This window comes from Arachis ipaensis, chromosome B1 (genome assembly GCF_059453495.1).
Source record: "Arachis ipaensis isolate K30076 ecotype BB chromosome B1, ASM5945349v1, whole genome shotgun sequence".
In the NCBI taxonomy this organism is placed as follows: Eukaryota; Viridiplantae; Streptophyta; class Magnoliopsida; order Fabales; family Fabaceae; genus Arachis; species Arachis ipaensis.
The window spans coordinates 9,477,233-9,494,802 of record NC_142436.1 but is presented as its reverse complement, the minus strand read 5'-3'; the positions used below and the strand labels follow the sequence as shown (position 1 = coordinate 9,494,802).

General features: G+C 32.3%; 2 protein-coding genes across 3 annotated transcripts; one reads left to right on the top strand and one right to left on the bottom strand.

The window, feature by feature from the left end:
- Positions 1-4,034: 4,034 nt before the first annotated feature.
- LOC107620978 (26S rRNA (cytosine-C(5))-methyltransferase NOP2B) lies at positions 4,035-12,678 on the top strand. Of its 2 annotated transcripts, none has more exons than XM_088500986.1 (18): positions 4,035-4,782; positions 5,115-5,409; positions 5,516-5,694; positions 5,826-5,889; positions 5,995-6,128; positions 6,217-6,300; positions 6,407-6,481; positions 6,573-6,644; positions 6,739-6,812; positions 7,796-7,848; positions 8,365-8,474; positions 8,841-8,909; positions 9,006-9,080; positions 10,874-10,966; positions 11,054-11,133; positions 11,208-11,307; positions 11,840-12,135; positions 12,278-12,678. In XM_088500986.1, the coding sequence occupies exons 2-18, from the start codon at positions 5,118-5,120 to the stop codon at positions 12,342-12,344; spliced, it is 1,917 nt and encodes a 638-aa protein (XP_088357112.1). In that variant the 5' UTR covers positions 4,035-4,782; positions 5,115-5,117; the 3' UTR covers positions 12,345-12,678. The 2 variants fall into 2 exon arrangements, with proteins under 2 accessions (XP_088357112.1, XP_016178599.1); XM_016323113.3 differs by having other exon boundaries at positions 4,423-4,782; positions 4,981-5,409.
- A 729-nt stretch (positions 12,679-13,407) lies between these two features.
- Positions 13,408-15,689, bottom strand: LOC107616451 (putative serine/threonine-protein kinase WNK11). The gene is made up of 3 exons (XM_016318411.3): positions 15,619-15,689; positions 14,078-14,581; positions 13,408-13,897 (listed from the first exon to the last, which is right to left on the bottom strand). Exons 2-3 carry the CDS (start codon positions 14,579-14,581, stop codon positions 13,499-13,501), a joined length of 903 nt encoding a protein of 300 aa, XP_016173897.1. The 5' UTR covers positions 15,619-15,689; the 3' UTR covers positions 13,408-13,498.
- Positions 15,690-17,570: the final 1,881 nt, after the last annotated feature.

Here is a 17,570-nt window from a genome sequence, read left to right as displayed (position 1 = left end):
TCAAATACACGTATACCTCCTCCTCCTCCTCCTCCTCCTCCTCCTCCTCCTCCTCCTCCTCCTCATTTGTTATCGTCATCACCAACAACACAAACATTATTTTTTCAATTGAATTGAATGGAATGCAATTGCTAAATTGAATTGAATGGCGCAGAAATTCTGAATTTGAATTGAATTGAATTGATAATCTCTAAATTGTAGATAGAGGTATTTTGAATTTAATTTTATATAATGAATTATGTTTTGTTCACTTAGTACTGTACAATTGTTTCACCATGAGTACTGTGTTCGGTTCATTATGCAAAAAGCTATTTGAATTTGAATTTATATAATGGATTATGTTTCGTTTATTTAGTATTATACAATTGTTTCACCATGAGTACGTGTTCAGTTCATTATGCAGAAAGCTGTTCGAATTTGAATTTATATAATGGATAATGTTCCATTCATTTAGTATTATATAATTGTTTCACCATAATAACATGTTCGGTTCACTTATGTTCTGAACAATTAAAAACTCTTCCTCATCACCTTCTATTACTTCTTCACCAGGGAGAGAAGGAAGAAAATACAAAAAAATATAACAGCAGCAACAACAAAAGAATGACGAAAAGAAAAAACACGTAAAGAAGAAGGAACGCGAAAAAGAAGGAAGAGAGAATGAGGAGGAGGAGTTGGAGGAACGTGAAGAAGAAGAAGACGTTCCGTGCGTAAACGATAGTTAGAAGAAAAACAAAAAAAACGCGTGACCTAAAATTGCTTGAATGAGCTTGGATGCCATAATTGCTTAGATATGGAGAATATCTCTTACCTTAATTCTTAAATAAATAAATAAATAAAACCTTCCATTCAAGTTTGGTAAATATAAAGATTGTGTTGTGGCTAATTTTATATAACTTCTATGAAGTTAAATGGAGAGTTAATTAAATTTTTAATGATGATAAAAATACAATAACAACACAATAACTAAAATAAAATAGGAATAAAGATCAAACAACTAAAGTAGGCAAAACATGAAGTGAATCAGCATAATCAATTCTAATAAAGACACTTCTAAGTAAATAATAATGGCATAAAGACTATTTCTAAAAATGGATAAGCAGTAAATTTTTCGTTTCTCACAAAGGTAGTCTTGTAATTTTAAAGCATTTATATCAGAAAAATGACACAAAAATCATGTCAACTTGCATAATACACAATAGAATATTTTTAACCAATACCAATTGGAGATATAAGCAATTATGTAAGCTTTTAAAATGAAAATAGAGGAAAAAAATTTATAAAAACTCACCTGAATATAGCTTTTTTGGGATCGAGGCATGATGAATACCATTCAAAAACTGTCAAACAAATTATTTCATCAAAGCTATAGCCATTCGTTTATGAACTGAATAAGTTCAAAAGGGTATGATAATTTTTAATAATAACAACATATAGTAACTTACAAAAAGAATTTGGATATAGTCGAATAACAAAAAGATAGTTACATATCATTGCCAAATCTCATAAATTGGTTTGAAACATTAATAGACACTTCAAATTTAACAGACCACATGGTAATAAAACAGGGTTACCTCTTAATTCCAATGAACTAACACAAAAAAAAAATTTCAAATAAAGTAACCAAAAGATAAAATTGACACAAAATTAATTCATAATCATTGCTAGCCAAGAAATTAGGAAGAGTTCAAGCCAATAAACACCCATCCCATCAAAAGTTGTATACAATTAAGGCCAGTTTGAGTAAATAACTTAAATAAGTTCTTTTGGAAAAAGAGCTTAAAACATAAGAATTTTTATTAATAGCAGTTTATAAATAAGTTATTTTGTGTTTGGATTTTTAGTTATAAAATTACTTATTTTAAAGTTGTAACGTTTGGATAAATAACTCAAAAAATAAATTTTTTTACAGAAGAGAATAAATATTAAAATAACGATGATAACAAATACTTTCCAATATTAAATGTTAATTTTACATAACCTAATCACTAATATGGTGTATGATATGGTAGGTGAAAATAAAAAATAAATATAAAATGTGTGTCAATGTATATTTTGTTGGTGTTTTTTATTTTTTTTTTTTTACACTTATTAGAACTCTCTTCTCCTTTGTTGAGGTCAAGAACTTGCTATAATTAACTATAAAAATAATAGCAAGCTATAAAATCACATATGAAAAAAATAAAATTAAAACTGAAATTTCATATTACAGTTAAATACAAATTTAATAATAAAAAATAGAGTAATAAAATGATAAAAAAATACTTAGAAAAAATATATGCAGTAGGTTGTTCAAATGCAATATTGTCTGAAAATGGTGGTGGAGGATCAATACTTCCATCAGATGAATCATTACGTGAAAATGGTGAGGTTTGGAGCATTGCGTGAGAGTGATGGTGGAAGGTCAGTGCTTCTAGCAGACCGTGAAAATGGTGGTGAAGGGTTCAGTATTTTTCACAGAGTCAAGAAGGAAAGTAGATTTTTTGTTTTGAAATTAATTTTTTTTAAGTAAGTGGTAGAATGACTTATCGAGAAGTAGAGAAGTCATATATTTCTACTTTTTCAAAAAACTGCAAATTAACTTTTCAGAATAAAGTTAAAAGCTTTTTTTAAAATGGTGTCAAAAACTTTTCATAATCCAAAAAAAAAAAAAAATAACTTTTACTACTTTTCAAACGAGCTCTAAATCTTAAGAAGGGTCAACTTTAGAGGAATTAAAAAGAGAAGACATGGTGGATTTTAGTATGTTAATGGTTTTAAATCTATGATTGTTTAATATGATAATTGTTTTAATCAACAGAAAATAATTCAAAAGCAATACTTTGAGCTAAATCAACACATGAAAGACTAAATATCAACAAAAAATAATTAATATTATATAATAATTCAAACCACATAAAAGCCTAAGACTGAAAATATTAGTCCCAAAAAAAAGCATAGTTAATAACAAAATAAACACATTCATCATAACAATTTTTTCCAGCTCTTCAATAACATAATCTACTTTTCTGCTCTTCAACAATTTATTGGAAGTAACTCAACAACAGAATATAATGTTGAAGATCACTATGTCTCACCTGTTCAATTAGTTCTCTTCTCTAAAATTTTATTTCAACATCAAAAAAATACTAACTATATTGCTAGTTATGCATCAACAGATATACCAAAATATTCAAAGATTAAAAACACCTGTGCAAATATAGAAATATGAAGACAAAAAGGTATTCATCAAATAAAAAAAATATTACATTCTGCTGTACCTATACCATTTTTGAAAGAAATAATACATTCTTTTGCCAAAAATAATTTCTCAAAGAAAAAGTATATCTACTGAGGGTCCATGCTTCTTTGCCTTGACCGACTCTTTTTTTCTTCTGCAAGAAGACCTGCAGTTAAAGAAATAGCTGAACTCAATATAACTATTAAAATATTTCATTTTTTTTTATTCTGAAAAATAAAGAAAAAATATTTAGCTGTGGAAAAATATCTAATAAAAAAAGCAAAACATAATTTCTTAGAACTATGCTCTGTCCTTTGTTCGTCGCTATGAACAATAAAACTTAAAGTTTAATAAGAATATAAATACACAATTTCATAAGAATACATGTAATAAACACTGTTAAAAAATGTAAAAGACTTCAGAAATTTAAAAAACTTACCATAAGTTTAGCAAGGTGTAGGATTCTGTTTTCAATTATATGCTTTTTTGAGGCCAAAAATAAAAGCTTAGTTCAAGAAAAAATAAGACTACAATTGGTGAAAGAAAGAAGGAAAATGAATCTTTTTCAGTTTTTTTAACACTTAACAGAATACAATGTGATCTCTCACCTTTAATTTTATAAGTAGGATAAAAAATAAATAAAAAAAAAATAATAAATGATTAAATTAAATAATGTATACCATCTATTTTTTTTTTTACTAGAAAAAATCTATTAAAAAAAAAAAAAGAGGAGGAAGAGTGAACATTAGTGATGAACTCCTTATGGGACTCTTTTATCTATTTAACTAACTACAAATTTTGTAGGTTTTTCGGCAAGCTTCTACTCCTTACACAGCTAACCGATGAAGACAAACGAAAGGCTTCATCTGCGCCTGCCATGCTCCCGTAACTCATTGGAAAGTGGAAACCGAACAGAATATGATAAATTGTGGAAAGGCATCAAAAATTCAAATAGCAACATTTTTTTCCCTATTGACCATATTCTATTCCGGAAAAATGTAGCGAGTTTCTTTTTTTCCCTTGAAAACCTTTAAAAAAGAGAAAATATCAATTTACCCCCATTTTCACCTAAATATCCTTTCGCCACTCTTTGAAATGGCATCTAGATAATTTCATAGAGCTCAAGCTATGGGAGGTAAGGTAACTGATCATTCTCAGATTCGACGGAAAATAAACCTACTTTTTGCTTCTTCTTTATTTCCAATTATCATATTTGCTAAAGAACAAAAATCGCAGAAATTAAAATTTTCCACACCCCCCTAATATTTGACTTAAATAGATTAATATATTAAATAGATGTATATAAAGTAAAAACAAATAAACACACAACCCTAGCATGTTGAGTCCACTTACCCATTCCCACTAGCAACGACGCACACCCTCACCAGTCACCCCTAAACCCCTCATTCTTGACCTGTTCTCCGGCCTGCCGTCACTTCAGCGTTGCATCCCTTTGTTCTTCTTTGCTGGCTCGGTTCTCTAACTTCTGAGTGCTCTGCTTGTGCTTCTGCTCCAACGCCTCCTTTTAGCGCCTCTGCTCTGCTGCCTCCTCGACTCCGCTGGTATGCTCCACCTCTCCGCCTCTGCTTCCCCCTCCTCTTATTCTCGCTGTTCGTTAAATGCTAATGTTGCTTCTGCTATAAGTGAAATTCTACTATCACTGTGTTACTTTGCAGATGGTTGATCAAATTAGGCTAGCCTTTTAATTTTATTTAAGGCTGCTATGTTCAATTTTACTGATGATATATCCTAATGCATAGGTCTTTTCAAACTACTGCATTCTGTCTTTCTGCTAAACCCTAAACCTTAGCCTAGTTTAATTTTTTTATCGGCGAAGAAGAGAAAACATTCTCAACCTCCGAATCAGAATCTCTGATACACTCTGCATACGTAGATTATGGCTCCGGCAACTGCAACAAAGAAGAAAGTTTCGAAGAAGCAGAGCAATGCAAAGCCACCAAAAGAAGCCATGAAAAAGAAGAGCAAGCTTTTAACCCCCAAGCATGATTCCAGTGCTTCAGAATCCGAATATGAAGAAGAAGAGATTCTGCAGCAGCCACAGAATAAAGATGAAGCACCTGGTGACTTTGACGTTGATTCGGGTTCTGAATCGGAGCTATCTTCCGATAGTGATGGTGATGATCCCTTAGTTGATGATTTCCTCCAAGGATCTGATGACGAAGCCGAAGGTGTTAGTTTATTTGCGTTTGCGTTTTTTGTTGTTTATGTCTTGTTTTTAAACTTTTTTTTCCTTTTGGTTTGTTGTTTGTTATTTGTTTGTTGTTTGTTACGCAGAGAAAGACTCCGCTTCTGATTCAGGTTCGGGTTTGGATGTTGACTCGGATGACTATGACATTGAAGAGAAGTCAAGAATCATTGATGAGGAAAGGAAGAAGGAAGAAGAAGATGCCGAGGCTGAAATGCAACTCAACATCAAAGAGGAGTCTGATGAGTTTAGATTACCAACCCAAGAGGTTGGTTTGTTGGTTTCTTTATTATTATTATTTGAAATTTTATTGATCCCTTGGCAGTTATGCTTAGCTTTCTAAATTAATTGGTGGTAGTTCTGGTCAAAGTAGTTATTTTAGTTCTTTGGTACTTTTAGGAACTTGAGGAGGAGAATCTACGTCCGCCTGATCTTTCCAATCTACAGAGGAGGATTAAAGAGAGTGAGTTGACTTCCATTGGACTATGCTTGACTGTCTTCATGATTCATTCAATGCGCTACCTTGTTTGGTTAGTGTTGTGATTGTGTTGGATGTTTGTTTTCCTAGTTGTTCGTGTTCTTTCAAATTTTAAGGCCTTGAAGCAAGAAGGGTCAACGAGGAAGGATTATGTTGAACAGCTTAAGAAAGATATATGTTCATACTATGGCTACAATGAGTTTCTAATTGGTGCTTTAGTGGAGGTTGGGACGAATTTCTATATTATTCTTAGACAATACTGCTGCATTTGTGAAGGGTTAGCATGAGAAATTATAATTTTGTTTTTCTCAGATGTTTCCCGCTGTTGAACTTATGGAACTAATTGAAGCCTTTGAAAAGCCCAGGCCCATTTGTCTGAGGACTAACACTTTGAAGGTAACATATTCACTCCCAATGTTCTATGTTTAAATGTTATTATTGAATTATCCATGTTTCTTATTGATTGAGTTTATGTATTTTTTGTGCTCCTCTGTACAATCAGACGCGCAGACGGGATTTGGCAGATGTTTTAATAAATAGAGGAGTAAATCTAGATCCTTTAAGCAAGTGGTCAAAGGTATGAATTCTTGTTTTAATTTATGACTTAATGTTTCTCGTACTCCTCTTTTGGTGAAGAAAATACAAGTAACAATCTAAATTTATGACAGGTTGGACTTGTTGTGTATGATTCTCAAGTACCAATTGGTGCCACTCCGGAGTATATGGCTGGTTTCTACATGGTGCGTAGTTTTCCTATTACCATTTTCCCTTTTTGCGTTTAATTTACCATTGCATGATGTGCATACTTAGGTCAAGTTATTAAATTGTTTGCAGCTTCAAAGTGCAAGCTCTTTTCTACCTGTGATGGCCTTAGCTCCTCAAGAGAAGGAAAGGGTTGTTGATATGGCGTAAGTAATAATTATTGGTGTACACATTATATAAAATCTTTGTATGAAAAATGTTAGTAGGGTACTATATTGACAACTTACATTAATTCTGAAACTTGTGCAAATGTTTCAACCACATGTTCTTAGACAAATAGAGCTGAAATGAAAGACATGGTTTATTTCCGATTTGTATATTCATTGTTTTACCTTTATTTGTTATAACATAAAATTCCAAAGCGGAAATTGCATTGATGTGATTGTTGTGCAAATATACACATGATGAACATCTATCTCCAAGTACAGAAATACTTATGTTAGCTCAAATTTTCACTCTATTTACATTATGTCAGACAAAATGGAGGAAACAAAAAAAATTTTGGTAATGCCATACATTTCTAAATTTTAAACTGTACAATTGAAAGCATATCTGTGTTGCAATGATATATCTTTGCCTCAATTGTTGACTTTGTTTTGGATCCTCATTGTTGTTATTTCTCAGTATGAAGAATTGAAGATGACACTTATCTGTTGTTATGGTCCTATTGCTATATTCTGTCTTAAGAATGAGCAACTAGGACCAGGAAAATTCTTATGGATGCCTTAGAATTGCTATGTGCCACTTTTAATAGCTAAATTACAAGATTGAGTGCTTTACCTATAGCTATATTTATACATATTGATTTACACATTTTTCCAATTGAATAATCAGCTACTAGGAAAAACAAACCTGTCAAAGTTCAATAATCAAATCTGTAATAGACGAATAATCGAGCTTGTTTATAGTAGTATAATATTTTTTTATGAGATGCCAAATACATGTTTCTATATGCAGCGGCTGATTAGTGGTGAACATGTAGCATGATTGTATTTTCAAATAGATTTTTGAAAAATGATATACTTGAAAGCCTGAATATAAGCACTTCTTGATTTCAATAGCAATGCATAACCCACTTTGCTTGCAATACTTATGTGATAATTCTGAAGCCAGTTTATGCTCTATGCAGGGCTGCACCTGGAGGTAAAACGACTTATGTCGCTGCTCTTATGAAGAATACAGGTGTCTATTAAAAATCATGAATATTTTTTGTAGTTTTCTAATTCCTGTGCATTTTGGGCTGTGTAATTTTTTTTTTGGCATTAAACAAGTAACTTGTTTCTTCATGTATTGGTATTTTCTCTATGTGTGTTAAACCTAGTTGGGATGATCTGACTATTTGCAATATTAAGTAATGACCAAGAAAGAGGAACCATATATTTTTAGAAAATTTAAAGTGGTTGAGTTGCTTATGCTCCACTAAGGCTGCTATTTGCCGGCTCATTAAGCATTAGAGAACTTACTGCATCGATAATGAACTTCCCTAACAAGTTGACACTAAACATCATGAGGTGTTAATTTGTTGAATGTTTATGCATGTATGTATGCTCTTTCCGTTGTTTTTGAGTTGGTATCCCTTAGTTTGTTTTATCTAGTAATTTGAATAACTGAATAAAATTGACCATGCTTGTATTATGTTAGATCCTCTAATTTCTGGTTTCAAATTATTTTTTGGTCATAATATTTTTTTTATTACAGGAATTGTTTTTGCAAATGAAATGAAGGTACCGCGGCTTAAGTCACTTACTGCAAACTTGCACCGAATGGGTGTGTCAAACACTGTAGTCTGCAATTACGATGGAAGAGAGGTTAGCATCTTCTCTCTAATCAATTATTGTTTATAATTTCTTACCAAAAGATTTTGAAGTTTGATGTCTTCACTGCTACTAAATTGTCTTGTTTGGTTTTGCATTTTTTTTTTATACTGCATCTGGCTTGTGTGATGGCATGCATAATTTAGTATTTTGGAAAATATTGTATATTGGCTATGGAGTTTTGTTCAATATAAAGCAATACGTACTTTCTGTTATAGTTGTTGCTGTTCATTTTCCTTTTATCGTAGATGTCTGTCTTGATCAAACTCTTCCAAAGAGGAGAATGAATGATTTCATGTATAATCATCATTTCAACCATGCATGCTAACATCTATTCTGCATTTCTATTGTTTATTTCAGCTTCCAAAGGTGTTGGGTGTCAATGCTGTTGACAGAGTATTATTGGATGCTCCTTGCAGTGGAACTGGGGTAAGAAGCTGGGGATTTATTTAAGTGATTTCTTCGTGTGCTTGTCTTTTTTCCTCTAGAAACTAGAAATGGAATTGGAATATTTTCTGCCGACAGGTTATATCCAAGGATGAATCGGTTAAAACCTCCAAAAGCTTGGAAGACATACAGAAATGCGCGCATCTGCAGAAGGTAACTTTTCTTCTTTACCCCTTTCCCCTTCTTCGTCTTCCTCTTTTTCAGAGGGAAAGGGATGAAAAGAAGGTTTTGAAGAATAAAATGGAGGTTTAATTATTCTGTTAGTCCTTGTAGTTTCACCAAATTTTCAATTAGATCCCTATACTTTTTATCTTTTCAATTGAGTCCCTCAACTATTTATTTATTTTTCAATTAGGTCTCCCTTGACAGCAAACGTTAAAAAACATTAAGAAAGAATAAATTTACTATTATACCTATCCTTTACACTTTAAATCTCTCATACTCAGTAGAGATCTAACCAAGGATCTAACCAATTCTGTTATTTCCAAAATGTGAACCTTATTTTCTAGAATTTTCAACGATGAATTATTCATTGTTTTATCAGAGTGTGACTGAGATAGCAATTGCTGAGAGATTGTTTGTAACAGGTGCTCTTGATGAATTAAAGCTTTGCTTCAGTTATAGTTGTCAACAATAATTAACTCAGAATAAAAACAACAACAATCCACCCATGTTAACAACAATAAACAATCCAAAAAATTAACTCAAAAAACAATTAACTCAGAAAAACAAGAATCAACAATCAAGAAAAAACAATAATTAGCTCACAAAAATAAAACTGAAGAAGCAGTGGAGGGATGGAGGTTTATCGGCGGTGAGAAGGAGTGAGCTTGGAGATAGAGAGCTTGAACAGAGAGAGACGTCGAGGAGAGGACGAACATCAATGATGCAGGAAGAGAACCGCGATGCAGCGCCGGCAAAAAAATAACTAGCGCGAGCAGCAGGGAAGGAGAAGTCCGCAACAGATCTGAGGCGCGCCGATAAGAGTCAAAAGTGAATGAAACTGATTAGTCAATGTATGGCATGCTAATATGGGTGAGGGTGGGTTTAGGGTTTTCTAAAAGAAGAACGATGAAGAGGGTCGAGGACCTTCCGCAGGTGACGACGGCACCCACAGTTTGTCTCCGTGGGCGACGACAGCGCCCTCTACCCGAGGAGAAGAGTTTGGCAATGAGTTTGAAGTGGGATGGTGGCTGGGTTCGGTGATGAGTTCAGTGCACAAAGTGACAATGGAGGGAGTGAAGGAAACGAGTTGTGTCTGAGTGGGAGATCGGTGAGAAGGAGGCTAATTTTGTCTTTATGAAGAAAGAAGGGGAGAGACAATTAAGGATTAAGAAAAAAATTAGGGTATCTTCTTTTTCAGAACGGAATATTCTGTTAAATCAAATGTTTTTGTCTCGGTAGGGATTTAATTAAAAATAAATAAATGGTTCAGGGACCCAATTGAAAAGAAAAAAAGTATAGGGAGCTAATTGAAAATTTGACGAAATTATAGGGACTAACAAAGTAATTAAACCTAAGATGGACTTCACATTACACCTCAAAATTCAGAACACACAAATACCCCCTAAAGATTTTTTTGTTACAGAGATTCATGAATTGTGAATAGTGTGAGAGAAATGGTCTATCCCACATTCTCATTACATCAATAACTAATGTTTTTAACAGTCTTCCTTTTTCTTCACTTTTCTACTTAATTTTGGATTGAAAGATTCAGATGGTGCATGTGTCAAACTGTGATCACTATGAATGATTACTTCTCCCCTATACTTTGAAGTTGATTTTTGTCTTTTGGATAGAAATAGTTGAAATTAAATGAAATAGACTGGCACTATTAAACTTAAAGCGTCAAATATTTCTTCATTTTTGGTCACTATTAAGTAATTCTACACATTGTAATATTATACTTTTTTAATCATTATTGAATAGATTCCTTTGTTTTTTAGGAACTCATTCTTGCTGCCATTGATATGGTGGATGCTAATTCAAAATCTGGGGGATACATTGTTTATTCCACTTGTTCGATCATGGTTGCCGAGGTTAGTTTTTCATTTGCAAATAGTAACTTTCTGTGCTAGTGTTTCCTGTTCTATATATTTCTGAAAGTTCTCTTGGTAAATCTTCAGAATGAAGCAGTTATTGACTATGCACTCAAGAAGAGGGATGTTAAGCTGGTTCCCTGTGGACTTGACTTTGGGCGCCCAGGGTAATGATTATGTTCCTTATCTCTGTAGGTTTGACTATAAAAAATTGTGTTTTGTGACCTTTGCTTTCCATCAGATTCATAAGATTCAGGGAGCAACGGTTTCACCCTTCTTTAGAAAAGACAAGGCGGTTCTATCCTCATGTACACAATATGGATGGGTTCTTTGTTGCAAAGGTATATAGGTTGTTGCTATCTTTAGAAATTGCTTTAAAGTCCATTTACACATCCAACAAATTGTATTTGTACAAATCTTTCTGCCATAAAATTGTCGGGCATTTTGGTGTTACAAAATTGCAGAAAGTTTATAGATTGATGATATCCTTGGCACATTATACAATATGTTGACAAATTGTGGAGTTCTTACTATTAATAAAAATTGTTGATTATTTATGCTTGTTTAATTTGATTGGTGAATATTTTGATTGATACTTAAATGCTTGTTTATGTTTTTTCTAGAATCAGTTGACCATGGAACTTATTGAGTTGAACATTTTTAAAATAATATTTGTACTTTAATTTTAAACTTTACCTATGGGAGTGTGGAGCTGCTGTTGTTAAAATGTACAATTCTTTTTCTCACCTTACTTCATTTCCAACCATTTGTTGTGCTAAATTAAGATTAAAAATTAGATACAGACATGCATTTATTCCCTTGAGCTTTGTTATGTCGTGTGTTTTTTATTTTCTCTAAATATGCATCTTGCAGTTGAAAAAAATGAGCAGCAGAAAGCCAGGTTCAAAACCATCAGAACCATCTGAAAAGGAGGAAGAACAATCCAAGCTTGAGAAGGAAGAAGTGGAGGATGAGAAGCCGAGTAATGATGATGTTAGAGAAAATGGCAAAGAATCTTCTGAATCTAAATCCAAAAAGACAAAGAAAAGGAAGTTTCCATCTAAACCAATTAACGGCATAAAAGAAAATGGGAAAGTAACTTCTGGATCTGGACTGATAAAGAGGCAGAAAAGGAAATTTCCGTCTAAGGAGGAAATTTCAAATTCAAGGTTAAAAGTTTTCTCCATGCTTGATTTCTCTCTTCCTTCCATATCAATCCTACTAATATAGCTGTATCTTGAATATGAATGCGACACTTTAGTAATATGATTGTCTTCCGCTGGAATCCTAAGCTTTTGGTGATGCCTGCAGGGAGGAGAAGAGACGCGCGTTGAGAGAAAACAAGCGCAAAACCGGTAAGCGACAGAGCCAAAAATGAGGAATGACCATTGGCATCAAACTGACTCACACTTAATGAAATGGAAGAGCTGTAGTGATTGCCTGCTATAAAAAGTCTGTCCTGGAATCAGTTCTATGCGGTAATCACACAGTGCAATTTTGTTTGGTTTTAGTTATTTAAGGTAGCATCTAAACATAGCTAGAAACCAGAAAAGAAATGTGTACCTTTTTGAATTAATCTTGAGATTTGATTCTAAATACTGTCATCATATCCATTGTACTGTGCTAGTTATCCTTTTTAAGACACTAGCCAAATGTTATAATATTGATAATGTTTTCATAGTTATACCTTTAATTTATGTGTTGGCGATCAAGTATTTTGTTGTTAGTGTTCCCCTTGGTGGGGTGTGTGAGGAACTTTCTCAAAATTAGGATTTATTTGATGTATAGAGAAGAAAGAATTGATTTGATTTAGAAATTTCATGAATTTGTTTAACTGTTTTATTTGTTTAGAATCATTTTTTCCACAACATATGCTTAAGTTTCTCAACTTACTCTATTTTTTCTCTTATTTAAATTTTTCGTGATGAAATAAAAATTTTGTATGAATGAATTAAAACTCATTTGGAAATTCTCTAAAATTTTTTAAATTTAAATTAATTTTTTATTCGCCCACCATATCAATTTTGTTTGCTAATTTGTAGTGATGAATGAATTAAACGCTAATTTTTCTGTTAATGGTACTAAGTACGTCAAACTCATAATCGCCAATAAATCTCCAGAATGGGCATTTTTATTTAGATTAAGAAATTAGGTTAGAAATAAAAAAAAAGTTTTAGAAACTAATTACATTTCAGTTATCTTTATTAATTTTCTCTTAAGTCGCTTTTATTTTCTATTTTCTTTATTATTCAAAAATAATATTTCCAAGAAGACCTAATGTTAACACCTAAAGTCCTAAACACATTATCTCTTAAACTCAAATCACAGTGTAGCACTACCATATTAGCCAAACATCATTCTAATTGTATAACTAAATATAGATAAGTTTTATCATGTGATTTTCTACAACAAAAAAAGAAAAGAAAAAAAAGATAATGCAATTAAGAAGTATTTCCTGAAAATAACATGCGAATATGAATTCCAAACTCAAATAAGACACACAATAGACTAACTGCTAAACTGTGTAGTCGATCACACCATAACAAGAACTTTGAAATCTGAGTCTTCAGAATTAAGGTCATGAAAGAAAGGATCCTTGAGAAGCTGAGCAGCAGAAGGTCTTGCCCTTGGCTTAGCAATGCACCTCTCAATGAATGCCTTAACTTGTGCATCCTTAATCTTGTTCAGTGACCGAGGCCTCACACCTGAACACACTTTCTTGTACACCTTCACAACATTGTCACACTCACTATATGGAATCTCTATTGTCACCATTTCTAACACACACATCCCAAATGAGTATATGTCCACCGTTTCCGTGTACTTCTCCTCGTATAACTCCGGCGCCATGAATTCCGGCGTCCCAAGAACCGAATGCGCCGAGTGGCTCCTCCCCACAATTGTTGCCAACCCCAAGTCACCAATCTTAACCTGATTCATACACATTACAGCAAAAATATTAAAATTTTTACACTACAATTTTCTATCTCTTGTAAAAATATTAAAATAATATCTAAAAGAGAGACTATTTATTAGACTTGCGAATTGACATGATAATAGTGTCAATCAAAACGTGAGTAGTAATATTTTTAGCGTTTTTGAATAACATACCTGGCCAGTATTTCCATTGACAAAGACATTACTGCAGTTGAGGTCTCTATGGATGATGCAAGGATGATGAGTATGCAAATAATTCAAACCTTCAAGAATCTGCTTAGACCATTTCTTGAGAGCCTTCAAGGAAACATGTTTGTGCCTCCTCCTGTATTCCCTCAGATTGCCACTGCTACATACCTCAGTGATGAAATTGAGTGTGTTGTTCATGTCATCCTCCCAGAAGGCAAAAAGCGAAATGATATGTTCATTGGAAATGCTTTTGAGCAATGTGACTTCAGAGTAAAGCCTATCCACCATGGAAGGATCATCATCACTCAAGTTCCCAAGCTTCACTTGGTTCCAAGCCACTTCTCTTCCCTCTTCTTTATCAAATGCTCTGTACACAATTTTGGAAGCACCGCTTATTCCTAGTGTCTCACTGTATCTGCCATATCTTCCAGTTGGATCAACTTCAACAAATGGTTCTTTGTCTGAGGGACCGGTGTTTATAATTGGCATCTACGACCAAAACATATTATATTATGAATCAAAATTAGAACTAATAACATCCATAAGGAAATAAAAATGTTATATATACAAACATTTTTGTATAAATATATGTGTTGTTTAATTCATTTTATAGGAGTGGTTGATTTGGCAACTTATTTTTAGTGTGACGTAGCATGATTGTAAAAAAATAGAAAAAGTGTAGGGTACCAACATATTATCTGCCAACTTATTGTCAATAATAATTAATTATTATATTTTAAATACATATATAAAGAGACACATTCAAAAAATATATCTATAAAGACATTCTATTAAACACAATCATAAAAAAGACATTTTTATTAGACACATCCATAAAGACACTTCTATTAAACACAGTTATAAATAAGAGTTGGTAGAAGTTGGCAGAAATGTTGTTGGTAACGTAGCAGAATTGAAAAAAATAATATAGTATAAGAAATTGACAAGAGAATGAGACTAATATGATTTAAGTATGTACCAAAACAGAAGTTCCTATTTTGATGATAATTAAGAAAATAATTTAATGATAGCGTGGAAATAAAAAATGATCTGTAATATCAAATTGAATCAAGATAAAATCATTACATGATGTGTCTATACTATTTAAATAAAATTTTAATATATCCTAACAAAAACATTGTTGAAACAAATTTAAGTGATATGCCAACGAGTTATAATTCAAAGACATAATTTCTTCATACTCACTTATGAAGTCGCGTGATGATAAAAAAAAAAAAAACAAATTTAAGTGATATTGTATAAATATATGTTTTGATATGCTTTTAATATCTTCCACATCATGATAAATATCCTAAAACGATACTTGCATTCATACTTCATGAACATTAACAATCAATTGTTCTCGGTAATACTAGAAAAAAAATCCGTCCAAACTTATTTATTATAATATACATTAAATAAAATAAAAAATAATAAATTTTAGCGATTTTTGACTAAAAAATTTTGTTTTTCGAAATTTTTTGTATAGAATATAATGCAGAATAAAACAAGATAATGATCTTTACCGGGAGGAGAAAACAATTGCTTCCTCTGAAGAAACAGAGAAGCCTAAGAAGCCGCTACTGAATCATGAGACACAAATCAAGGAAAAGGGGCACCTATATATCTGTATAAATCAAAGGGTGGGTTAAAACAGTAATTTACTTAGATTCGAAAGTTTAACGGTTTTATAAAGGGTGGTTATCAGTTGTCACACTCAATATTTATTGTTGCACTTTTTGTAGCTTTGGTTTTGATATTTTCACAATGTCCTTAGAAAAAGTTGTTTCAAAATTCAAATTTGTTATCAATGAAAAAAGTATTGTTCACAATAATCTTTAAAAGATTGTGTCAATTTGATAACTGAATAATTCAACGTCCCAATTTAATTTTTGAAAGGTATCAATATGAGTTAAATTAGTATTTCTGTTAATTTATGTATCACTATTAATTTATGATATGTGATATTTAAGATTAATTTTTTTTATTATGACATTGAGAGGAGAAAATGATAGAGGCATGAGTTGAGAAGTGAGTTTCACAAAAATATTGAATAAAAATAAATTAGACCATCCAATTTGTATGTTTTAAACTTTTTTAAATTTATTGAATTAAAATTGGAGGGTTCAATTTCAGTACCTTAACTTAAATGATTTTCACATTTAAAATTAACACTTCAACAACTTACAACATAAAAAAACATCACTATAAATTTAATATCAAAAATAAAAATAAATCTTTAACGGTCATATATTAATAAAAAATTAAGAGAATAACACTATTCTTCTAAAAATCACTAAACCCAGAATCATATACAAATTAAAAAGTAAATTACAGTAAGTTACTACGATTTACGTTTTATGAAATAAACAAGGAAGAGTCATTGCAATTTAATTGAAATAGAAGAAAAAGACATCATTAAAACTACTCATCATAGAGCATAAACACACGCACACACGTGAATGGCAGCTATGGAAGTACCTCCTCCTCCATTACACCTAGCCATATTTCCATGGTTTGCCATGGCATATTACACCCCATTTCTTCACTACTCAAACAAACGGATTAGTAGAAAACTAGTCAGCAAATAAGTTCGGTTCAAGACAAAAATAGTTTGTTAACGAACCAATAAAAAATCGACAAATTAGTTGAACCGCCTTATATTTTAACGGTTAACCAATAACATGATGAATATTATTGTTACGGCCTGGCCCAAACCCCTTACAGTTCGGCCGACCCGAGCGCTACCCGACCCGGACACGCGCCCCGCAACCAATCCGGACACGCGTCCCGGACAGCTCATGCACGGCTGTGGAATAATGTCACTGAGAAAGTGGGCCTGTCCTCATTGGGCCCACCTCTGACAGTATATAAGGGGAAGGTTTACTCTTCCCCCAAGGTACGTCATATATCACATCATCGCCTGCACATTACTGACAAGAGCGTCGGAGTGTCTTTGCAGGTGGCACCCTCCTTCACACGAAGTACTCGAGACCTCGCACACACCAGCCCGACAGTCCACGACCTGACGAGCCCCTACCACTTCCCGAAAATTCAAACCCGAATTATCCGGTAACCGACTTACCAAACAATTATCAATTTAATTGAATCACAATAAATTATGATGAATATTATCCATATCAAGTTTTATCAATAAAATTAAACATCAATAAGTATGTAATTGAAAAATGTTTATGTATAGAGTAAAGACCCACTTTAATTTTATTCTATTTTTGTAAAAGATAAGGGCATTCCTTATAAAATAAAATATTTTGGTCCCCTGACAATATTATTTTGATACGATATGAATTCTCGTTAAAAAAAAATTCATCAAATAGTAACAAAAATTAATTTTTTAAAAGTTTTATTTGTAACAGTGGGATCTTAACTCTCACAAAATTCATTCAAATAATAGGACCAATTATTACTTTTACTATTACTATTTTTCTCTTCATCATTATAATTTTATCTCTATTAT